General features: G+C 43.2%; 1 protein-coding gene across 1 annotated transcript in view; it reads left to right on the top strand.

Annotated features, from left to right (window-relative positions):
• LOC126299337 (uncharacterized) overlaps positions 1-25,661 on the top strand; it is a 51,357-nt gene that overhangs the window by 16,452 nt on the left and 9,244 nt on the right. Inside the window, exon 2 of the mRNA XM_049991214.1 lies at positions 2,917-3,040. Within this exon, the coding sequence (XP_049847171.1) occupies positions 2,917-3,040 (124 nt within the window). The remainder of the gene's footprint in view (positions 1-2,916; positions 3,041-25,661) is intronic.

Below are 25,661 nucleotides of genomic sequence, written 5' to 3' on the forward strand. Positions count from 1 at the left end.
AGGGAGATTCCTCTCTAGCTATTTACATTAGATTTGTTTCCTTTTTTGTGGAGTGGATGGAGGAGTGCACATTTCCAGTCGTGTGGGAGTCTTTCACTTTATCCGATTTCTTGCATGATCTGTGTGATTTCCTGAAGTTATCGTGGGCCTCAGATTTTTTGGTAATTCTGCGATGATTTCATCTTCTCCTGATGTCTTTCTGTTCTCGAGTTTCTCGATGTTGTGCTGGTTTTCTTCTTGTGTTGGTCGTTCTGCATTAGGTTTTGTGTGCTCTGGGACTAGTTGTTAAATGTTCGGGTGGTTTGGGGCAGTTGAGGAGGTCGAAAAACAACCGTGCCAGTTCTTCACAGTTTTTTTGGTTGGTGGGTGCAAGTTTTCCATCTCGTTTTCTGAAAGTCAGATTTTGTGGTGAGGAACCTTTAATTTTGCTTGCGAAGGTCTTTCATAAATTTCCACTGTCGAAGTTCCTGAAGTTATTCTGTATTGATTTGAGTTTTGAGTGATGATGCTGTGTATTGTTTTCCTGAGTGTTCTGTTTGTTTGCTTGCTGATGTTGAGGAAGTTCTGTTGGATTTCTGATGATTTGTGGCTGTTGTATGTTTGGAAGACGAGTCGGTAGTTAATGATGGCTTGATCACAGTCAGAATTCCACCAGGGGTGTTTTACCTTCCTTTGCAGTGGGATCAGTTCTTTGGCCATTCTTCTGGAGTTTTTGTTTCCTGAATCTTCGATTCATCAAACTTCTGGATGTGGGCTTTTTTGGGGTGAACTCTCTTTGGAGAAAATTTTACTTTCATTCGTCTAAGGTTGTGGTCGGAATTGATGTTCGCACCCCGTCAGACTTGGACATCATGAATGGTTCTGTAGTCGGCGTGGGAGATTGCTACGTGATTGACCTAGTATTCACCGAGTTGGTGTATTGTTTAACGCCACGTCTTCTGTTTGTGTGTGGGTTTTCTGAAGTGGGTAGACATAATGTTGAGGTAAAATTGTTGGCAGATATCAACCAGTTGTGTGCCATTCATGTTTGAATTTTTGTGTGCAAAATTCTTGCCACTGATTTTTCAATAGATATTTTCCTTGCCCTGTTGAATTTTGAAGTCTCCCATTAGTATTTTCACATCGCGCGTTTTGCTCATGGTCTTTTCAAGTTGGTTCCAGAATTTTTCGATGGTTTTGGGATTCTTCTTACTGTCATATTGTCATAAGTTGATTGTTTAGGATGAGATTTCCTTGATAGAGGTGATGATAGATCTATGCACAAACAAAGCCATGCCAAAGATTGGTGTACCTTTCGCAACTTTATGTTGTGTTTTGCTCTGGAAGATGTGGTAATTTCCATAGTCTATGGTTTCATTGTCGGTCAGTTGTCTTTCGTGAAGAGCAAGGAGGAGGATTCATTGTTAGTCGGTTTCTTGAGTGAGGTTGTGTAGTTTTTCTGTTTGGGTGAGTGTGTTGATGTTCAGTGTTCTTATGAATGTTTACTGTCTGTAGGGAAGTTTACCAAGCATTCTGACATTCACCACTGTGCTTGCCTCGACTCCCCAGAATCCAAAAATCCAGTTGCCATCTCTTGGCGGGTGGATTGGGTACCACCTGGGGTAAAGTTGTGATTGCGTGCACAGTTCATGTTCACTTGTATTTCAGTTGTTTGGCCTGGTTCATTCATATTGTTTTCAGCCGAGCTCACTGAGCTGACAGACACTGACCAGAGTACGGGTGATTTTCAAACAAACGTGTCTGGATTTCTTGGGTTCTTGTTAGTATTTGGTCCACCCTGGGTATTTTAATTTCCCTGGTACCACCCATATCTGGGTGGCTTTCCCCTATTCACCACCTGGGGAGGCACCCGATGGAGGATCTAACAACCTGTCTGATATTATGTACTATCTGGGTACTAAATAATAATAGTTATTATTGCTATTATTATTTAGTACCCAGATAGTACATAATACGGGACTGAAAAGGAAGTTGCCATGCAGAGTTGGGAGGACTGGAATTAGGTTACTGAGCCCCATGATGCCCACTGGCTTGCTTGAATGAGAAATAGCGGCTCCAAGATATGGAAAGCTGATAATGGCTGGAAGAGTAGTTATGCTGACTGTGTGGCACTGAGTGATACCAAACAGCAGTGTCCCCCAAAGGACAGAGGATGACAACATTGCTGTCGGCATAGTGCACTCCCTTGTGATTGATCAGGGAGGAGTTATTAAAAATACTGGATGAATTCTTGGAGCATCTGAATTTTGATGCAATTTTAAGATGAAGTATTCCACAATTAATGAATATGTACATAGTATAATTGATGTGTTCATTTTTCCCTACTTGTTTTTATTGACTTCAGTCTTCTAACACTTGTCTACTTCCAGAGTGATTTTCTTTTCTCACTCATAGACCAGTCCTTCACAATTTCCAGCTTCCATTATAGTGTGAAGGTAAGTAAACAGAGCTTCAAACATAGTGCCACAGGCAATAATGTCAATTTTTAAATTTATCACTACTGGGCTAATTACACTCATAAGAGCCAAAGATAATGAAAGAAATGATTACATATCTGTGATGAACACATTAATGGATGTAACTTGATAAAATGTCTGCATGATCACATAGAAAAGAGCTACTTCTGAGTTAGTGAGCATGTCACTTGCTGAACAAAAGATATGTTGGAGCATTAATTATAGTCAAGAAGACACTGGAACAGTGTGGTGAAGAATTCACAAACCCAATAAAAAGTATATAAACTTACATGCTTTTTAAATTAAGTGTTTACTAGACTGTTTAGCTGCGTGTTGTATGCAAGTTACTGTGAACTACTTAATGAAAATATTAAATACAATTTTTAATAAAATTCGCTGCACCTGTATTGGATTCGTGGTGATCCAGTTTCTGATAATATCTTTTCTGTGTTTGTCTTAGGGTGGCTTCTCTGGTGATTCATCATTTCCTGGAACTGTAAATCCTAATGTCTTAGCACTGCATCGAAGTCGCCTCATGGATATTTTCCCAGACATTAATTATCAGTCTGCTCACATATTGCTTGGTAAGTGAGTTAATTATTGTCAGTTTTATTGTTGTGCTACTGCTAGTGGTAGTCTCCAATGTAATACAATCCAGATATGAAAATCAAGCCACAGCAAATCTGAAAGAGGTAGAGATGTTGTGATATATAGCATTATTTATGTGATGGTTGGCCTGTTCTGTCATTTAATGGCAGCCCTGGATGCCCACTTACAAACCCTGACTGCTCAACCTCCTGTACATTGTCGTTATAAGCCGGATGCCACAACCTTCTACCTCCTTCCCTATCCATGTACATTGGTGTCAGGAGTGGGATTCATTCCCATCATTCGTTCCATAGGGTGGCTGTTTACTTTTGGTTCATGTTTAACATTGCGTGGTCGGACAGTATTCGCCACTGCTACTCTGTGAGCCAAGCCTGGGTGCTATGATACCATGTCAGATGCTGTGTCCACACACACCATTGCTCAGGGCTGCATGCAGTGCAGCACATCAAGGCATGCACACTGAGTAAACTGAGCTGTGTGCTGCATGCGCGCCAGCCCCGTTTGACAGTCGCAGCCAGACCAGCTTCTCAGTCGACACCTCCTAACTTTGAGCTGGGTGCTGAGATGTGAAGAAAATGCACGGCATCCATGCCCCGTGCCGGTGCTGTGGCTCACGGAGCACATGTGCACCCTATTCACAGTCGGCGTGACTTTCCTGCTGCTTGCGTTGCCCACTGATGCCACCAGTCCGCTGGGTGCAGTGTGGCAGGCCTTGCTGCCACACAGGGGACTAGATGTCCGCGTTGCAGTCTCAGCTGTTGTCTCCCAGCTGCACGGCCCATCTGCTGCCACGCTGCCCAGCGGTGCTGCCCACGTTCATCGCTGGTCAACTCCCTGCTGCTATCTCTGTCAGGGTCCTGGCCTCAACACGCAGGATGCATACTTTCACCACCATGCAGCCAGCCGCCCCGATGCCTCGCAGGTACGGCCTTCAGCCACCGCATTCTGTGCATCACGACAGAATGACTGTACTGTAAGTGTTGATATGTAGTGAGGCACTTGCACCCATATAAGATCAGTAAGTTACAGTACACAGTTAAATTTGGCATCTTATGCAGTTATTGCCTGGTTTTTGGAGGTGTCTTTACCTAGAATGAATTGAACCTTGCCCCACATCTACAAAGTTTCCAAAACCATTGGTGCACTAAATCTCTTTATCTTGATGGGAGTTAGACCAGGCACAGATGCAAAATCTGCTTCTAGGCCTGGTAAGAAAAGCGACAAACGATTAGCTTTTGACGATCCTGGTATTGTCCATAGTTTACTATTGGTACTAGGCAACTTGAGGCCCCAAGCGCATGCACAGTTGTAATTTACGATTAGTAGTTGTGTTGCCAAAATTGGTAGGACGCTGTGTGGCATGCCAGATTGCAGAACAAAAGGAATGAACTTTTTCTGCCTTCTCTTTCTCTTCTTTCAGCACCTCTCTACATCCTTTTTCCTGACCTTGTATTTTTTTTCTGTCCATGCCTTCTGTGTTTCGTAAGTGGTAGTTGCTGAACTGGTTAACTCAATGCAAGAATCTACAATGTAGTAACTGATGTACCATAACAAGAGTTGTGATGAATGATGATGGAGAATTTATCTGTTGCACCCTGTTATTTGTTAAGTGAGGACATGACAACTTCCGGTGAAGATGTGGATGAGGTTGTTTTATTGAGGTTATTTGTGAGCAGGCAAGATGTCCCGTCATTTGTGTGGTTCAAGGTAATTATGTACAGGAAAGAGTTCTTGTGCCAGTTATTTTAGGTGATTTTTATTTCTGTTGTATGCTAATTATGTTGCTAATTGCATGAGAGAAGATGATTCAGTCATGTTAAATGATCTGTTTTATGCTGTCACCCCCAGAGGTCAGAGTAGAACAGTTAACTGTGATTCATTTTACCATGCAGTGAGTTTCCAGTTGAGGCAATGCATTTAGAGTTGTTTAAATTGCAGCCTGTGTCACCAGTAAACACTAGAAGCATAGGCCACATGGTGCAGACACGTAGACTGGCACAGCTGTCATCTTGCGATAAGCCAGACACATACCCACATGCTATCAGTTCTCTCCCTCTTCTTTGTCTTGTGTGACATAAATTAAGTGTAATTTCCATTTGATTTATAAGTCATTTATTGCACAGGTTTTGAGGGCTGTATACTGAGAGTAGTATATAGAGTATAAATATTAAGTAGTTACAGGTAACTGTTAATATTTTTTTGTGAGAAGGATTGCCCAGGTACATATTTATTCGTATTACTTGGAAAATGTGGGTATTTTGAAGATTTTGAGGTGTTTAAAAGTACCCCTCCCAACAACTGTATAGGTCTTTGTCATGTGACAAATTAAGGAATTTGCTGTAATTTAGCTTTATTGTAGAATTTTGGTGTTGTACTGCATTTCATTTGTAGGTCTCTTTTATTGACAAGGATTTTGTTTTGTCTTTCAAAATAATGCATCAGGTTCACCTCACTAAAGTTTTTCTACAGTGCTACAGCTTTGTTGAATGTTTCGTTTTGTGGCCAAACCAAGAATGTGGAGCCACTCTTTGTGGTGTCTGTTCTATTTGTCTTTTATTGTTCAATGGATTGTGATACTTCAAATTTTCATCTAATATTTGCAACTAAAGTTCCACTGTTCTGCAGATGAGCTAGTTCCACTGTCAGTTTAGAAGCATTTATTTCCCTGTTTTCTTTCAAGCTGCAAAATGATTGCATGGTTTTAACTCTCATATCCGCTGAATTGACTGCTTCCCTTCAATCTCCCTTTACAAAACTTTCCTGTCCTGTGTCCAGTGAAATTAACACTTACTTTTTTCTTACCTACATATTTTTCATGGTATATTAAGCCATGCAGTACTCTTTATCACACCTACCGCCCGTTACATTTCGGAGTTGTGTTGAGACAACTCTGTTGTAATTTTTATGCAGACAGCAAATTCTTAAAACAGATGGCCAGCATTTCCTGAATTTTATGTTTGCTGAAATTTAACCCAGAGATGCACTATGTCATCCTATTTCTGTTTTAAATTTAAAACTAGTACTGTACTAACTTTTGTCATACAAAAGTTAAAATCTTTTCATGTACAAATTTGGTGTCACTCTGTACTTGGTGTTTGACAATCTGTTATCTTTATCTGTTTTTGCACATTCTTAGTGTTATACTACTGGTACATGCCACCAGTTGTGCTTCAAAAACCGTTTTCTTCACGATTGCTTCAGCAAGCATGTGTGTGCTTTGCCGAGTGCTGAAAGTGCCACCGCCCCCCACCCCTCTCACCTTTTATTCTTCCTTGTGCCTACCTCTCCATCCTTGCCCCTCTTGCAAGATATGCATTATGCCACAGATAATATCCCCTCCATCACCCTACTAGAGAGAAGCGCCATAAAGTTGTCGATGTCACACATGCATATCTCTCCTTCCCCGACGGACTAGCCACGTGCTCTTCTATAAGTCAGAAGTTTGCTTACAATCAGTCTGTGTGTTGCTGTCGCACAGAGCCACTTTCTAGCCCTGAACCTTTTTGTATTTTGTGAACAGATGGAAAAAATCACTGGATTCCTTCCCTTACTCTATCTGAAGTATTTCAATATGCCATTTTTGGAGGACTATTACTCTACAAGGTGATATAATTTATTCTAAAGTGAGAAGGTAACATTTTAAGATTAGAAATTCATGGGTTTCGATGTGTAGCCTTTGCTATCCCCTGACTTAATCCATAATTCCAGTATTTTATCGGTATAAGAAAAAGTTTTGTACTTTGTATTTTAACATGTGTTAATGTGGTTAAATGTTTTCGTGTGATTTATGGTACATCATCTCTTCAACTTGATAGCCGCGTTCTACATTTTACTGAAATTGTTGTAATATGTTGTAGCCTGTGAAACTATATATAACCATTACCTGTAGCTAATACATGGAGGATGTACTAAGGTTTTACATTTGTTACCACTCTTTTCAAATGTGCCTAGTCCAATTCTAACCCAAGCCAGGTGGTCAGACAATACAAACAAATATATATTTATGGGGATGCCTGTAAACCATTTTTTGGGGAGTGACAGACACCCATTTGTAAAGAATATGAGTCACCACTCCTCTGGAGGGGGGGAGGAATGTGCAAGGTGGCAGACAATCAAGGAATATATAAGGGAATTGGGTTAAAAAATTTATTTCTAAGTCCCAGTCAAATCTTTACCAGTTCTGTCCTAGATCAACTTCTGCTGTGCATATGCGACACAAGTTGGCTACCTTTGAGAACCAAGGCAGTTCTGTCCAGTTAAAGCTGCTGACAAGAGATGTCTCAAGCCCTCTGCTGAAATTTCTAGCAAATTCACACCATAGTTTTTAGCCAATAGCTTGTGTGAGATACAGGTCACCTGTGTGGACACTGGAGTGTTTTACAGTGCAGAACACATTTGATTCTCCCCCTTGTGATCCAGACCTCAAGCAGAACAGACATCTTTCTTGGGAAGCAGAGCCTCTGGTTCTGTGTTTCACAACTGGCCATTGACATCAGTTAACATGAACTGTCTACCCTTCAGTTGCCCACATAGATGTTCAACGTCTTACACTGGCCTAAACCTGGTAACTTCCAACCCTTGGCACAACCCTTGTGTACCATACAATGAAATATATTTGCTTATTTTACCTAGTTTCCTGTTCTGTCATTTAACGGCAGCCGTGGATGCCCACTTCCAAGTCCTGACCGCTTGATCTCCTGTACATTGTCATGATAAGCCAGGTGCCACAACCTTCTTCCCCCTTCCCTGCCCATGTACGATATACTAACAACAATTAAGGAACAAGGTATTGATCCTATACTGAAAAATACAAGTACATGCATCAGTGGTGTAGCATCTGTTAAAACTTCATGTGGATAGTGACGAATTCAGAATTGAAACAGCAGTCTTAATAAGGGATACCGTATTCTTACCAGACCTATTATCAGTAATCATAAAAGAATTTTTCAGATCTTTGAACAGCAAAAATGAAGAACAAATACATATTTGAAGTGGCAATAGTTTTCAGATGATACTGTAGTATTTGCCTCATTAATGTGTAGGAGTAACTCCACTACATAAAGGAAAATGCTTGCATGGGCTTTATACTGTGAATAACCACTTTTATTGTACCGCACAAACGCAATAAATAACATACATTCAGGCGGGAAATGAACACTGGTTGTTTCCTCCAAAGAACCTCACTCGCAAAGAGAATGTTTCAGTGTCCTGTAGACTATCGACTTGTCACGCCCACACAGCCCCCCCCCCCCCCCCCCTTAAGTGTGGAGCACCCTGTATGGTGGGGTACGTAAACTTCACCTCTCGGCCTGCCTGAGTGCGTCTGTGGGTGCTTTCCCTGGAGGAGGATATCCATTGTGTGTGTGCCCCGTCCTAGCACTTGATATGGTCCAGTGTATGGTGGCTGTAACGAATGACATACCAGGTCTGTGCAGAGCATGATGTGGGAACAAGTAGCGAGGGACTTGTATATGAACACTGGGTGCGTGCCATGCTGAGACGTCGGGGCTGCTCGTAGTATCGTCGGGGCTGCACGTAGCATCTCTGCCTGCTTCCTCATTTGTTGTAAGTGAGGTGGGGTAGTTGTGTCTCATCTGGGAGAGGAACTGGTGCAAGGAATTCTGCTGGAACACGTAGTGGTTCTCCATATACCAATCTGCAGAGGAACAAATGATGTCTGTTTTTAATGTGGTCCGTAACCCCAGCAAAACCAATGGCAACTCTAGGTTCCATGAGTCCTTGGGGCACATCAGGGCAGCCTTTAAAGTCTGGTACCACCTTTCCACCAAACCATTGCTGGCGAGGTGGTAGCTAGTTGTCCGGTTTTGTTGTAAGCCGCAGAGTTTCGACAGTTGTTGGAACAGTGTCGACTCGAATTGGCGTCCTTGGTAGGTGGTAACAAAAAATGGGCACCCAAAATTAGCTACTCAAGTTTCGAAGAATGCCCGTGGAGTAGTCTATGCAGAAATGTCCCTGATTGGTGTAGCCTCTGCCCACCGTGAGCAACGATCCACTGTCATAAAGTACCTGTAACCTTCTGAAGGGTGAAGGGGTCCAACCAAGTCAATGTGTACATGCCCAAAACATGCTGTTTGGAGCGTGAACATGGTGTCCCACTTTGCTATGTTGACACTGATAGCAGCTGCGGGCCCACTCCCGTGTATTTTTCTTGATTGAAGGCCACACAAACGGTCCGTCGCTAACTTCACTGAGGCATTGGTTCCTGGGTGTGCCAGGTTGTGAATGCTGTCAAATACCTTTCGTCGGAACTGGGGGGGTGATGTACGGGCGTGGTCTAACCATGGAGGTGTCGCACCATACCTTAACTGGGCTGCTGGGGGCATCCACAAGCTGTAAACGTAGGCCAGTGGACGCGTCCACCAACAAGGAATTCAGCTGTGCATCTGAAGCCTATGCCCTTGCCAATTGAGAATAATCCAACATTGGACTTATCCCGTTAATGCGCGAGAAATAGTCTGCCACAATGTTGTCGGCACCATGGATGTGATGCACATGTGTCGAAAACTGGCATATAAACTCGATATGGCGGGCCTGGCGGGGCGAACATGAATCGCTGATTTTGTAGAAAGCTGCCACGAGAGGTTTATGGTCCGTGTATATAGCGAATTGCCTGCCCTCAATGAAAGGGCGGAAGTGCCTGACACTTTCATACATTGCTAGGAGTTCCCTGTCGTTTACACTCCAACGAATTTGACTCATCTGTAGGTTTTGTGAGAAAAAAACTTAGTGGCTGCCAATGACCTTTCACTCTCTGGTGCAGTGCTGCACCGATTGCATTGCATCTTGGCTTGTGTCCACTACTAGGGCTAGCTGAGCTCCTGGTGCAGGGTGTGCAAGCCCCACTGCGTTGTGAAGGCTGTTTTGCAGTGTCTTGAAAGCAGAGTCCATCTCGAGTGTCCATGGGAGGCGGCGCTTGCCAATTTTGTTGTGTCCAACCAAGGTATTGTTCAGTGGCATCTGGATTACTGCTGTTCTGGGGAAGTGGTGACGATAGAAATTTATCATTCCTAGGAATCGTCGGAGATCATGATAGTTTTAAGGCCGTGGTAGGGTACGCAACAACTCCAGCTTCTCTGGCAGTGGGAAATGCCTTGGGCTGGCACTTTATAATCCAGAAAGGTCACCACGGCTTCCCCAAACACGCACATGTCCTTGTTAAGTGTTATTCCATGAGCACTAAGCCTGCTTTGCACTTCATTCATGTGTTTCTGATGGTCAGAAACATTCCCCGAAAACACCAGAATATCGTCTAAATAGGCGAAACAATATGGTAGCTCTCTAAGCATGCTGTCTAGAAACCGTTGCCATGTTTGGGCAGCATTTTTCAGCCCAAATGGCATCACCAAAAATTCAAACAGCCCAAATGGGGTTGCCACTGCAGTCTTTGGTATGTCCTGCTCTGCCATTGGGATCTGATTATCAGCCTTATAGTAATCTAAAACACTGAATATGGTCGCCCCGGCCAGTGAATGGGTGAAATCCTGTATATGTGGCACAGAGTATCTGTCCGGAACAGTTCAGGGATTCAAAGCTCGATAATCTCCACACGGGTGCCATGACCCATTCTTTTTACGGGCGAGGTGCAGAGGAGAGGACCATGGACTGTTGGATGGCTGTATAGTTCCTTCTTGTAGCATCTCGTTGAAAATGGTCTTCGTTTCCCGCAAACGATCAGGTGCAAGCCTGCAAATGCGTGAGGAGATTGGTGGGCCTGAAGTTGTATGGATGTGGTGCACCGTCTCAATGTTTCACCCTGTTCTTTCTTGTTCTATGTTGTGGCTTGGGTGTCACCTTCGCGGTTGAAACAGCAGGACCCTGTTGTTGTGCCATCAACTGTTTTGATGTCATTTGAGTCATCTGCAGTTCAGATTCCTTCGTCGCCATGGTGTCCTCCCAGGTGGGTGCACTGAGGTTATCTACCCTTGGGCATGCATGAGATCTCGGACATCCTTGTATTCCCGGGATAACCCATCCATTGGCAGAATGGACGAGTTGTGACTTGCGTAAATCCACGGACAATGCATGTTTTGCCAGGAAATCAGCACCTCGTATAGGTTGGTTGATATCGGCTGTAACGAAGGTACAGTTGCATTTTTCTGGTAGCCCAATGTCCACTGCCAGTGTTTTCTGCCCATATGTGTGGATGACTGAATCGTTGACTGCTTTCAAAGTGGTCTCTTCAGCACATTTGTCTGAAGGGAAGAAATTTACTGGCAGAGTGCTGACATCTGAGCCGATATCAACCAAAAACATTCATCCTGTAGATTGATCAGGAACGAAAAGTCTTTGTGAAGCTGTGTACCTTACAGCTGTGGGAGGAGTCGATCCGCATAACTTAGGCTCGTGGTGAAAGGGGGGTGTTCTCCTCCCATGTGTCTGTGAGTTTGGGAGCAGTTGCTTGTTGTCACGGTCGGCTGCGCCTAAAGCAGGCCGTGGGATGCGTTTGGGTGCAAGCACGGCACCTTACACTTCGTCGCTTGTGCACTGAAATGCTGGTGGAACCAGAAATAACCGGTGCCATTGTTTGCGTGACGCGGCGTGCGTGTTGGCTGGTGACAACCCGTGTGTGTGTCAGCCGCCACACGTCATGTGGCTCTAGCCGCTGCAGCTGGGCAGTCAGCTGATCGATGGCAGCGCGGAGAGATCGAAAATCTTCAGTCACATCCAGCGCTCGTGCGGTCATGGCAGCACAAGCTGGAGGTGCCGCGTCGATCGGCTCTGGCCGTGCTCGGTTGGTGTCGTTGCCCGAGGTGGTTGCGGTGGCGGCCACTTGCAGCAACTCGCTTAATGGCCAGCCCTCGTAAGCAATTAAGATTAAGCACACCTGCGAGGATAACTGCTGTCGCAAGATGTGCACAAGTAATGTGTCTCAGAACACGGAAATGTCCACCATAGTACGTAAATGCCGGTAAAAGTCTAAAGGTGACCTAGTGGTACAGGAGCTGTGTTATCCGCTGTTCCACAGGTTTTGTGCAACGCGAAATTAATGCCGTCTTGAGGGTGGCGTAGGCTTCTTGTGGTGGGGGTTGCATAATTATATATGATACCACTGACAACGCATGTTGGTCCAGGTTGCATATCACTAGCGTGAACTGTTCGAAATCATCGACTATTTGTTGCTGCACGAAAATGTTCTCCATAATAGCAAACCAAATTTCCGGACGTTCGGGAACCAAAGATGGGGGCCGAATTTGTAACTGCGATGCGGGTGGGCCATGATAACTGGCGAACGGATAGTGTGAAACTCGTGGGAGCGGCACCCGACACAGGTGATGGAAACACGAGCACATTTGGTCTGATATCAGCATGTCCTGCGGGCTGGTTCTACGAGGCACTATCCTGTGGTGGCGGCACGGGTACCGCTGGCACACGCAGTGCGGTTGGAAATGTAAGGTCGTGGACAAAGTTGGTATGAGATGTAGGAATCTGTGGCATTGTGAACTGAGGGGTTTGCTGCATCGTGTCGAGCTTCTTGATATTCTGGATGACGCCGTCGATGTCGCGGAAAAGGTTATGTGCAGACGACATGTCGATACGAGATGTCGCGGAAAATATCTAAAGAAACTTGTCTACTGTCACACCGTTTAGTTACGGGGTCACCACTTATGTGGGAGTAACTCCACTACATAAAGAAAAATGCTTGTGTGCGTTTTATACTGTGAATAACCACTTTTATTGTACCGCACAAACACAATACATACATACGTTCACGCGGGAAACGAACACTGGTTGTTTCCTCCAAAGAACCTCACTCGCTAAGAGAATGTTTCAGTGTCCTGTCTACTATTGACTTGTTACTCCCACAAACGAAAGAATTCAGCAGAAAAACTTTGAAAGTAGTTCCGAAAGACTACAGTTATTAACCACAGACATACAAAAATAAAGTAGTACTAATTAATATTTAAGTCACTGGACTTGTTTATGAATTTTTATATTTATGGCAGTTGAAGACCATGGCTGCTTGAAGAGGTAGAGAAATAAACTGAAAATTTGAAAAGGCCGAGAATGCTTAAGCGAACTATATAGGTTGCTTCCCAACACTAACAAATAAAAACAGACCTTACAATCAGTGTGCATTACCAGGATTTGACTGATATCAGTGAAATGTGAATTCATAATGCAAAACCGAGGGCTTTTTAAGAGAGACACTCATCTAAGGATTATCGGGAAAGAAAATGAAATCAACCAATTGATCAGAGAGTGGAAGTCATAACCTAATTGGGACTGTAATGGAAGTGTGTGTGTGTGTGTGTGTGTGTGTGTGTGTGTGTGTGTGTGTGTGTGTGTGTGTACAGGGTGATTCAAAAAGAATACCACAACTTTAGGAATTTAAAACTCTTCAACGACAAAAGGCAGAGCTAAGCACTATCTGTCGGCAAATTAAGGGAGTTATAAAGTTTCATTTAGTTGTACATTTGTTCGCTTGAGGCGCTGTTGACTAGGCGTCAGCGTCAGTTGATGCTAAGATGGCGACCGCTCAACAGAAAGCTTTTTGTGCTATTGACTACGGCAGAAGTGAATCGATGACAGTTGTTCAGTGTGCATTTCGAACGAAGTATGGTGTTAAACATCCTGATAGGTGGTGTATTAAACGTTGGTATAAACAGTTTACAGAGAATGGGTGTTTGTGCAAAGGGAAAAGTTCTGGACGGCCGAGAACGAGTGATGAAAATGTAGCACGATCCAGCAAGCATTTGTTCGCAGCCCAGGAAAATCGACTCGCAGAGCTAGCAGAGAGCTGCAAATTCCACAATCAACTGTATGGAGAGTTGTACGAAAAAGGTTAGTTATGAAACCTTATCGTCTGAAATTGGTTCAAGCACTGTGTGCAGCTGATAAGATTAAAAGAATCGATTTCTGTGATTTTATCCTTGCTCAAATGGAAACAGATGAATCTATCGTTTCAAAGATTGTGTTTAGTGATGAAGCAACTTTCCACACTAACGGGAAAGTCAACCGTCACAACGTCTGTATATGGGGCACTGAGAATCCGCGGGAAACAACTCAGTATGAACGTGACTCGCCTAAGGTGAACGTTTTCTGTGCCATTTCAGCCAATAAAGTTTTTGGTCCCTTTTTCTTCGAAGGTGCTACTGTAACTGGACTACAGTATCTGGAGATGTTAGAGAATTGGCTGTTCCCTCAGCTCAAACAAAAAGCACAATTCATATTTCAGCAGGATGGAGCGCCACCACATTGGCACTTATCTGTCCGTAACTACCTGAACGTCAACTACCCGAGGCGATGGATCGGCCGCCAGGCAGCCCGTAACAGAGCACTTCATCACTGGCCTCCAAGAAGCCCTGATCTTATCCACTGCGATTTTTTCTTATGGGGGTATGTTAAGGATATGGTGTTTCGGCCACCTCTCCCAGACACCATTGGTGATTTGAAACAAGAAATAACAGCAGCTATCCAAACTGTTACGCCTGATATGCGCCTGATATGCTACAGAGAGTGTGGAACGAGTTGGAGTATCGGGGGCCATATTGAACATCTCTGAACTTGTTTTTGAGTGAAAACAACCCTTTCTAAATACTCTTTGTAATGATGTATAACAGAAGGTTATATTATGTTTCTTTCATTAAATACGCATTTTTAAAGTTGTGGTATTCTTTTTGAATCACCCTATATATATATATATATATATATATATATATATATATATATATATATATATATCAACAAAGATTCCAAGACTTACCAAGCAGGAAAGCGCCTGTAGATAGGCACAATAAATAAAACACACAAACACACACACACACACCACACACACACACACAGAATTTCTAGCTTTCGCAACCGATGGCTGCTTCTTCAGGAAAGAGGGAAGGAGAGGGAAAGACGAAAGGATGTGGGTTTTAAGGGAGAGGGTAAGGAGTCATTCCAATCCTGGGAGTGGAAAGACTTACCTTAGGGGGGAAAAAGGATAGGAATATATTCGCGCGCGCGCGCGCGCACACACGCACACACACACGCACACACACACACACACACATATATCCATCCATACATACACAGATCAGACACAAGCAGACATATTTAAAGGCAAAGAGTATGGGCAGAGATGTAAGTCAAGGCTGAAGTGTGGAGGCAAAGATGATGTTGAATGACAGGTCAGGTATGAGTGGCAGCAACTTGAAATTAGCGGAGGTTGAGGCCTGGTGGATAACAAGAAGAGAGGATATATTGAAGGGCAAGTTCCCATCTCCGGAGTTCGGATAGGTTGGTGTTGGTGGGAAGTATCCAGATAACTCGGACAGTGTAACACTGTGCCAAGATGTGCTGGCCGTGCACCAAGGCATGTTTAGCCACAGGGTGATACTCATTACCAACAAACGCTGTCTGCATGTGTCAATTCAAATGCGAATGGACAGTTTGTTGCTGGTCATTCACACATAGAAAGTGTCACGGTGTAGGCAGGTCAGTTGGTAAATCACGTGGCGTGGCTCTGCCTTTGATCGTTTACACCTTCCGGGTTACAGGACTGGAGTACGTGGTGGTGGGAGGGTGCATAGGACAGGTTTTACACCGGGGGCGGTTACAAGGGTAGGAGCCAGAGGGTAGGGAAGGTGGTTGGGGATTTCATAGGGATGAACCAAGAGGTTACAAAGGTTAGGTGGACGGCGGAAAGACACTCTTGGTGGAGTGGGGAGGATTTCATGAAGGATGGATCTCATTTCGGGGCAGGATTTTAGGAAGTCGTATCCCTGCTGGAGAGCCACATTCAGAGTCTGATCCAGTCCGGGGGAAGTATCTTGTCACAAGTGGGGCACTTTTAGGGTTCTTCTGTGAGAGCTTCTGGGCTTGAGGGGATGATGAAGTGGCTCTGGTTATTTGCTTCTGTACCCGGTCGGGAGGGTAGTTGCAGGAAGCAAAAGCTGTTTTCAGGTTGTTGGTGTAATGGTTCAGGGATTCAGGACTGGAGCAGATTCGTTTGCCACGAAGGCCTAGGCTGTAGAGAAGGGACCGTTTGATATGTAATGGGTGTCAGCTGTCATAATGGAGGTACTGTTGCTTGTTGGTGGGTTTGATGTGGACGGATGTGTGAAGCTGGCCATTGGACAGATGGAGGTCAACGTCAAGGAAAGTCGCATGTGATTTGGAGTAGGACCAGGTGAATCTGATGGAACCAAAGGAGTTGAGGTTGGAGAGGAAATTCAGGAGTTGTTCTTCACTGTCAGTCCAGATCATGAAGATGTCGTCAATAAATCTGTACCAAACTTTGGGTTGGCAGGCTTGGGTAACCAAGAAGGCTTCCTCCAAGCGACCCATAAATAGGTTAGCATACAAGGGGGCCATCCTGGTACCCATGGCTGTTCCCTTTAATTGTTGGTATGTATGGCCTTCAAAAGTGAAGAAGTTGTGGGTCAGGATGAACCTGGCTAAGGTGACGAGGAAAGAGGTTTTAGGTAGGGTGGCAGGTGATCGGCGTGAAAGGAAGTGCTCCATTGCAGCGAGGCCCTGGATGTGCGGGGTATTTGTGTATAGGGAAGTGGCATCAATGGTTACAAGGATGGTTTCCGGGGGTAACAGACTGGGTAAGGATTCCAGGTGTTCGAGAAAGTGGTTGGTGTCTTTGATGAAGGATGGGAGACTGCATGTAATGGGTTGAAGGTGTTGATATACGTAGGCAGAGATACGTTCTGTGGGAGCTTGGTAACCAGCTACAATGGGGCAGTCGGGATGATTGGGTTAGTGAATTCTAGGAAGAAGGTAGAAGGTAGGGGTGCGGGGTGTCGTTGGGGTCAGGAGTTTGATGGAGTCAGGTGAAAGGTTTTGTAGGGGGCCTAAGGTTCCGAGGGTTCTTTGAAGCTCCGCCTGGACATCAGGAATGGGATTACCTTGGCAAACTTTGTATGTGGTGTTGTCTGAAAGCTGACGCAGTCCCTCAGCCACATACTCCCGACGATCAAGTACCATGGTCGTGGAACCCTTGTCTGCCGGAAGAATGACGATGGATCGGTCAACCTTCAGATCATGGATAGCGTGGGCTTCGGCTGTGGTGATGTTGGGAGTAGGATTAAGGTTTTTTAAGAAAGATTGAGAGGCAAGGCTGGAAGTGAGAAATTCCTGCAAGGTTTGGAGGGGGTGATTTTGAGGAAGAGGAGGTGGGTCCCGCTGCGTCAGCTGACCGATGGCCCCCTTGTATGCCAACCTATTTATGGGTCGCTTAGAGGAAGCCTTCTTGGTTTCCCAAGCCTGCCAACCCAAAGTTTGGTACAGATTTATTGACGACATCTTCATGATCTGGACTCACAGTGAAGAACAACTCCTGAATTTCCTCTCCAACCTCAACTCCTTTGGTTCCATCAGATTCACCTGGTCCTACTCCAAATCACATGCGACTTTCCTTGACGTTGACCTCCATCTGTCCAATGGCCAGCTTCACACATCCGTCCACATCAAACCCACCAACAAGCAACAGTACCTCCATTATGACAGCTGACACCCATTACATATCAAACGGTCCCTTCTCTACAGCCTAGGCCTTCGTGGCAAACGAATCTGCTCCAGTCCTGAATCCCTGAACCATTACACCAACAACCTGAAAACAGCTTTTGCTTCCTGCAACTACCCTCCCGACCGGGTACAGAAGCAAATAACCAGAGCCACTTCATCATCCCCTCAAGCCCAGAAGCTCTCACAGAAGAACCCTAAAAGTGCCCCACTTGTGACAAGATACTTCCCCCGGACTGGATCAGACTCTGAATGTGGCTCTCCAGCAGGGATACGACTTCCTAAAATCCTGCCCCGAAATGAGATCCATCCTTCATGAAATCCTCCCCACTCCACCAAGAGTGTCTTTCCGCCGTCCACCTAACCTTTGTAACCTCTTGGTTCATCCCTATGAAATCCCCAACCACCTTCCCTACCCTCTGGCTCCTACCCTTGTAACCGCCCCCGGTGTAAAACCTGTCCTATGCACCCTCCCACCACCACGTACTCCAGTCCTGTAACCCGGAAGGTGTACACGATTAAAGGCAGAGCCACGTATGAAAGCACCCACGTGATTTACCAACTGACCTGCCTACACTGTGATGCTTTCTATGTGGGAATGACCAACAACAAACTGTCCATTCGCATGAATGTACACAGGCAGACAGTGTTTGTTGGTAATGAGGATCACCCTGTGGCTAAACATGCCTTGGTGCACGGCCAGCACATCTTGGCACAGTGTTACACCGTCGGGGTTATCTGGATACTTCCCACCAACACCAACCTATCCGAACTCCAGAGATGGGAACTTGCCCTTCAGTATATACTCTCTTCTCGATATCCGCCAGGCCTCAACCTCCGCTAATTTCAAGTTGCCGCCGCTCATACCTCACCTGCTTTTCAACAACTTCTTTGCCTCTGTACTTCCGCCTCGACTGACATCTCTGCCCGAACTCTTTGCCTTTACAAATGTCTGCTTGTGTCTGCGTATGTGCGGATGGATGTGTGTGTGTGTGTGTGTGTGTGTATGTGTGTGCCAGTGTACACCTGTCCTTTTTTCCCCCTAAGGTAAGTCTTTCCGCTCCCGGGATTGGAATGACTCCTCACCCTCTCCCTTAAAACCCACATCCTTTCGTCTTTCCCTCTCCTTCCCTCTTTCCTGAAGAAGCAGCCATCGGTTGCGAAAGCTAGAAATTCTGTGTGTGTGTTTGTGTTTTTTATTTATTGTGCCTGTCTACCGGCGCTTTTCCGCTTGGGACTTACCAAGCGGGAAAGTGCCGGTAGATAGGCACAATGAATAAAACACAAACACACACACAGTATTTGAGCTTTCGCAACCGGCGGCTGCTTCGTCAGAAAAGAGGGAAGGAAAAGGAAAGATGAAAGGATGTGGGTTTTAAGGGAGAGGGTAAGGAGTCATTCCAATTCTGGGAGCGGAAAGACCTACCTTAGGGGGAAAAAGGATAGGTATATGCTCGCACGTACACACACACACACATATCCATACATACACACAAGCATATATATATATATATATATATATATATATATATATATATATATATATATATATATATATATATATATATATATATATACGACAAATGACTCACATTGGAGGTTAATGTACATTCGTAAATGATATGAACATTTGGATGTAGTAGTCTAACTCTAGAAACACTTGCAGAAGGAAGATTAGGGTTTAAGGACCAGACAAAACAGAGGTCTCAAAGCTGGGTCATGTATTCAAATTAAACAAAGATGGGAGAAAGAAATTGTTTGTACTCCTTTCAAAGGAACCATCTTATCATTTTTGTCCAGTACTACAAGGAAAAACTAAATCACAATGATTAGGTGAGAATTTGAACTTCTTTCTCCTTGAATACGTGTCCAGTATGCCTACATGTTGAATTGGAAACAATATATAACAGTTCGAGGACATGCATAATACTCAGTATGCAGATATTTTTACAAAATAATTTAATTGAATAGATAAATAAAAAAATCTACTCACCAAGTGGCAGCAGAACATACACGCGAAAGAAGGTTAGGTTATGATTAGACGAGCTTTTGGAGCCAGTGAATCTCGAGGCAGAAGAGTTGAGGGGGAAGGAAGAGGGGTGAAGGAAAAGGACTGGAGAGAGGTCCAGAAAAAGGGGTAGATTTCGGGAAGGTCACCCAAAACCACAGTAGGAAAGACTGTTGGGGGCTGTGTTGGATGAGATTTGTAAACCTGAGAGATTTAGGTATAAGACAGAGATCACTGCTCAAACACCATGTATGAATTAATAAGAGTGAAAAGCTAAGTATATTGTACGTAACAGAGGTGGGAGGGGAATGGTGAAAAACAGACAGGTGAGACAATGAAAGATATAGAAAAATAAACTAAGCTAAGAAAAGAATAGTTACCGTGAAGAAATGCTGCGAGGGAAGAAATTAATGTAAATGAGGCCAGGTGGGTGGCAAGAACCAAGGACATGTTGTAGTGCTAGTTCCCACCAGCAGAGTTCTGAGAAACTGGTGTCTGGGGAAAGAATCCAGATTGCACATGTGGTGAAACAGGAACCGAGATGACAGTTGTCATGGTGTAGAGTGTGCTGTGCAAAGGGATATCGCGTGTTGCCTATATACACCCTCTGCCTATGCCCATTCATCCTAATTGATAAATCGGTGGTAGTTGTGCCGATGTAAAAGGCCAAACAGTGTTTATATACAGTTGGTGCATGACGTATCGTTTCACAGGTGGCTCTCGATTTGATAGTTTATGTTTTTCCAGTTACAGGGCTGCTATAGTTGGTGGTAGGGTGGTGCATAGGGCAAGTCTTGCAGTGGGGACAGTCACAGTGGTAGGAGCCATAGGGTAGGGATATGGGTGCAGAAGGAGCATAGGGTTTGACAAGAATATTACAGAGATTGGGAAGGCGATGTATAACTATTTTGGATGTGGAATTTCAGACAGAATGGGTCTCATTTCAGGGCATGGTTTTAGGAAGCCATGGGCCTGTCGAAGTAGCTGATTAATACATTCCAGGCCAGTATAATGCTGAGTTACCAGTGGTGTGCTCCGAAGTTGTTTTTAGGAGGGATCAGGAGTACCAGGATTGGATGTGATGGCCTGGGAAATCTGCTTTTGAACCAGGCTGATGGGGTAATTATGTACAGTGAAGGCCAAGATGAAAATGGCGGTACATTGCTGTAAAGAATCTTCATATGAACAAATGTGTTTGCCTCAAATGCCAAAGCTGTATGAGAGGGAATGTTTGACATGGAAAGGATGTCAACTGTCAAAATGTAAATACTGTTGTTTGATGGTAGGTTTAATGTGGACAGAAGTCTGTAGCTATCCTTTGATGAGTACGAAATCAACATCGAGGAAAGTGGCACGGGATTGGAATATGACTATCTGAAATGTAATTGGGAGAAGGTATTCAGAGATTCCAGGAATTTTAACAGGTCAGCCTCACCATGAGTCCATATGGTAAAGAAGTCATCAATGTATCTGAACCAAACCAGGGGCTGAAGACTCGTGGATCCCAAGAAAGCCCCCTCCAAGCGACCCGTGAAAAGGTTGGCATAGGAAGGAGCCATCCTTGTTCCCATGGTCATACCCCTGATCTGTTTGTATGTCAGCCCCTCAGAGGTGATTAAGGTGAGTAGCAAGGATGTCATAGGTTTAGAATCAGGTGGTTGTTGACTGAGGAAAGTTCAGCAGCAGCAGACCATGTACGTGGGGGATGTTAGTATACAGGGAGGTGGCATCAATGGTGAGAAGTAGTGAAAAGTAAAGTGGCTCATGGGAGTGAGATGGGCACAAATATCAGATGATATAGGAAATGGTTGGTATCTTTGATACAGGAGGAGAGTCTTTGTACTATGATTTGCAGGTGCTGATCAGCTAAAGCTGATACACGTTTGGTGGGTGCTTTGGAAGACAGCAACTATAGGATGGCCAGGGTGATTGGGTTTTGTGAAACTTAGGAAGAAGGGAAAGGGTGGGTGTGGGTGGTTTGGGTGGGGTGAGAAGTTCTATGGATTGGGGTGTTAGTTCTTGTAAGGGGCATGAGGTATTAAGGAGGGACTGTAGGTCAGTTTGAATCACAGTAATGGGATCTTGATGGCAGACACCATATGTAGAATTGTCAGACAGTTGGTATAGACCTTCACTATCACATCCATTCCTGATACTGCTGACCCCTCCTAAAACAGTTTTGGAGCACACCACTGGTTACTCAGTACTATACTGGTCTGGAACATAATCAGCTACTTTGACAGGGCATGACTTCCCTAAATCATGCTCTTAAATGAGATTAGTTCTGTCTGAATCTACCCACCACACCTAGAATAGTTTTTCATCACCCTCGCAATCTTGTCAGACCCTATGCACCTTCTGCACCCATCTCCCTACCCTATGGCTCCTACCCCTGTGACTGTCCCCAATGCAAGACTTGCCCTATGCACTCTCCTTCCACCACCTATAGCAGCCCTGTAACTGGCAAAACAGATACTATCAAAGAGAGAGCCACCTGTGAAATCACACATGTCGTATACCAGCTGTTATGTAAACACCGTTCAGCCTTTTACATTGGCATGCCTACCATAAAATTATCAGTCAGAATGAAAAGGGCATAGGCAGTGGGTGTATACAGACAACACACAATGTCATGTTGTAGAGCATGCTGTACAACATGACAGTCGTGACCTCCGAGCCTGTTTCACCACATGTGGCATCTGGATTCATCCCCCAGACACCAGTTTCTCAGAACTCCACAGGTGGGAACTAGCACTACATGTCCTTGGATCTTGCCTACACCTGTCCTTCATTTATGTTAATTTCTTCTGTCTCACCATTTCTTCACAGTAACTACTCTTTTCGTCACTCCAATCTAGTTTTATACATCTTTAATTTTCTCACACATCTGTTTTTCCCTCTCTGCCTCCCACCTCTGTTACGTGCAATGCACTTAGCATTTCACTCTTATTATCTCATGCTTGATGTTTAAGCAGTAATCTCTGTCATGCATATTACCCTGCCTTCCACTTTTAAGCTCTCAGGTTTTCAAATCTCGTCCAGTGCTGTCCCCAACAATCAGTCTTTTCTTCTCATCGCACGCGGTAAGTCTTCCCTGACCCCAAAATCTACCCCTTTTCCTAGACCTCCCCAGTACTCTTCCTTCACTCCTCTTCCTTCCCCTTCAATCATTCTGCCTGAAGAAGAAGCCACTGGCTCCAAAAGCTTGCCTAATCATTACCTTCTTTTTTTATATTTTCTGCTGCCACTTGGTGAGTAGATTTTTTTATTTATCTATTTGTCAGTATTGTCTGTTTGTCAGTACTCATACTGTACTAGCTGCAGATATTGACATTAGTGAGGTCTTTGTGACAAATCAAAGTGTGTTTCAAGTGGCAGTTAGCTAGAAATGAGAATAATTTACATGTCACGGTAGATCATACAGCGTTTTACAAGGCAAAAATTGAATACCCGTGTGACTTCTTGTGGACAAGAGTGAGAATTAAAATAAGTTTGACACTTACTAACGATAGTTTTGCTACCATCAGACTTATGTAGATGAAATTTTTGATTATTTATGTTCTAGTTGCTGGTGGTATTAACAAACCAACAAGAGAGTGAAAAAAGTAGTTTCATAAATGATGTAAAAAGACCTTTAAAATTGTTCTAAAAGCCATATTTGAAAACTGCTTGGAATGTAGCGTTAAGCTAAGTAGTTCCTTTTTTCATAGTTCTAAAAGCCATTTTTGAAAACTGCTTGGAACTTAGAGTTAAGCTAATTAGTTACATGTTCCATATATAATTTGAATAACTATTCTATTTAAATGATATGTAATGAGTCAGTTTACAGGACATGTATACTTTTTTTTACTTTTACTATCAGTTTTTAAGCAAAAATTTGCCAGTGGAATAGAGGAAGTTGTCCAGGAGAAATGATTTTAAAATAGATTTGAGGAGGTTGTTCAGGAGAAATGATTTTAAAATAGATTTAAAGCTTGCTTTGCTACCTGTCTGACATTTCATGTTATTGGACAAGTGATTAAAAATTCTTATTGCTACATAATGAGCTCCTCTGAGAAACACTGACAATGGAGACACTGACAGTTTTAACAATGGGTAATGAATATTCATTTTCCCCTCTAAGTGTTGTAGACACACATGCCACTGTTCTTCTCAAATTGTGATGGATTATTTATGATTTCTTGGTGACAATATGTCTTGTGACGGCACAGCTAAAATGTGTAGCTCCTCGAAGAGGTACCTACATGAAATCTGTGGATGAACACAACATATTATTCTTACTGATTCTTTTATGCAATCAATACTTTCTTTCTAAGTGATGAGTTACCCCGGATAATTACTGGTTAGATTATTATTGAGTGGAAATATGAAAGATACGTCAGGAGGCTGATACATTTGTTTCCAAGATTAGCAAGTATACGTATTGTATTGTATTTATTGGTCCAGTAAATCTTACATGTACAGTACAGCACATCAGATATTGGACAGGTCAAAGTATATCTTACAATAAAAAAACTAGAAAATTATGTTCACAAAATTTTACAGCACTTCATATACTGGGCAAGTCAATGTGTAAGTTATAATTACACCACATTAGAAACTTGAAGTTTACAACTGAATACATGTATAAGCCAAAATTAACAATTACAGTATTTTCATGATCCTCACTTAAGCTCTGAGGATTTTTCAGGGACTCTTCTACACTATGAATTGACATTTACACTAGAGAATTACATTCACAGAATTTTACTTCATATACTGGACAAGTCAGTATACAACTTATACTTCAACTCCATTAGAAACTTAAGAATTACATCTGAATGTATTTATAGGCCAGTATTAATGGTTACAGTATTTGCATAATCATCACTTGGACTCGACCCCCATAAATTTTGTATTAGGCACACTTGCAATATCTGTGTCTGACATCTGAATTCTTATATCCTCTTCAGTGTTTCTTTTGACATTGTGAAAATTTAATGCTACTGTTTTACTTTTATTTATTATTAATTTGTTTTGGTTGAACCAGTTTACAACATTTGTTAATGCCTCAGACAGTCTTGTCTGTAGTATCTCTGCAGTCTTCCCACTGACTTATATGCTTGTGTAGTCTGCAAACTGGATAGTGCTATGGTACTGGTTGGTTGATGTTATGTCATTGATGTATATCAAAAATAGTCTGGGGCCCAGTACCGAGCCCTGCGGTACTCCATATTTTACTACTTTATAATCAGAATAGTGTCTTGTTGAAAATGTATTTCTACTACTTGCTTGCGGTCAGTAAGATATGATCTAAGCCAGTTGTTAGGCATACCTCTGGTACCAATTCTTTCAAGCTTCTGCAGCAGTAGGGTGTGGTTTATGATGTCAAAAGCCTTAGACAGATCAAGGCATATGCCAGTTACTTTTTGCCCACTTCACCAAGAAATTCATATATATTGCTATTTCTGTTGATAATATTTTGCACTTTTCAACAAAATCTAGCATCCTCTTATGAAAAATTTTTTTTAGTGTTTTCGAAAATGTAGATAGCAAGACAATAGGTTTATAATTGGCTATGCCTTCTTTTTACCCTTTTTGAACAGTGGTTTCAGTTTCACTGTCTTTAAGCAGAAAGAGAGACTCCATTTGTTAATGAACTGTTGAAAATGTGGGCTAATGGTATTGCAATGAGGTCACCCATATTTTTAATGACATGATCTGGAATCTCATCCACATCTGTTGAAAATTTTGTTTTTAACTCTCTAATTGATAGTATAATTTCCTTAGGGTTGGTTGGAGTAAGAAATAGGGAGTTGCAGTTTCTATTTTGATTTGGTGGTGTTGTAGCAGGATTTTTATTTGAAGATTTTATGTCAGAGAGTAATTTTTCACTAATTTGCAAAGTATGTATTTAAAGCATTGGCTACTTCTGGATTTGTAATTTTTTTTGCCATCTTGGATTACCTGGAGATTTACATTTTGGGAGGTCTCATTTCCTACTTGTTCTCTGACTATCTTCCACATGGCTTTCATTTTGTTCCTGGCCATTTTTATATGGTGATCATTTGTTGTTGTTGTTTTTTTAGCTTCTTTTATGACTTTGTGAAGCACTCTCTTATAATTCT

This window comes from Schistocerca gregaria, chromosome 1 (assembly GCF_023897955.1).
Source record: "Schistocerca gregaria isolate iqSchGreg1 chromosome 1, iqSchGreg1.2, whole genome shotgun sequence".
Classification (NCBI taxonomy): Eukaryota; Metazoa; Arthropoda; class Insecta; order Orthoptera; family Acrididae; genus Schistocerca; species Schistocerca gregaria.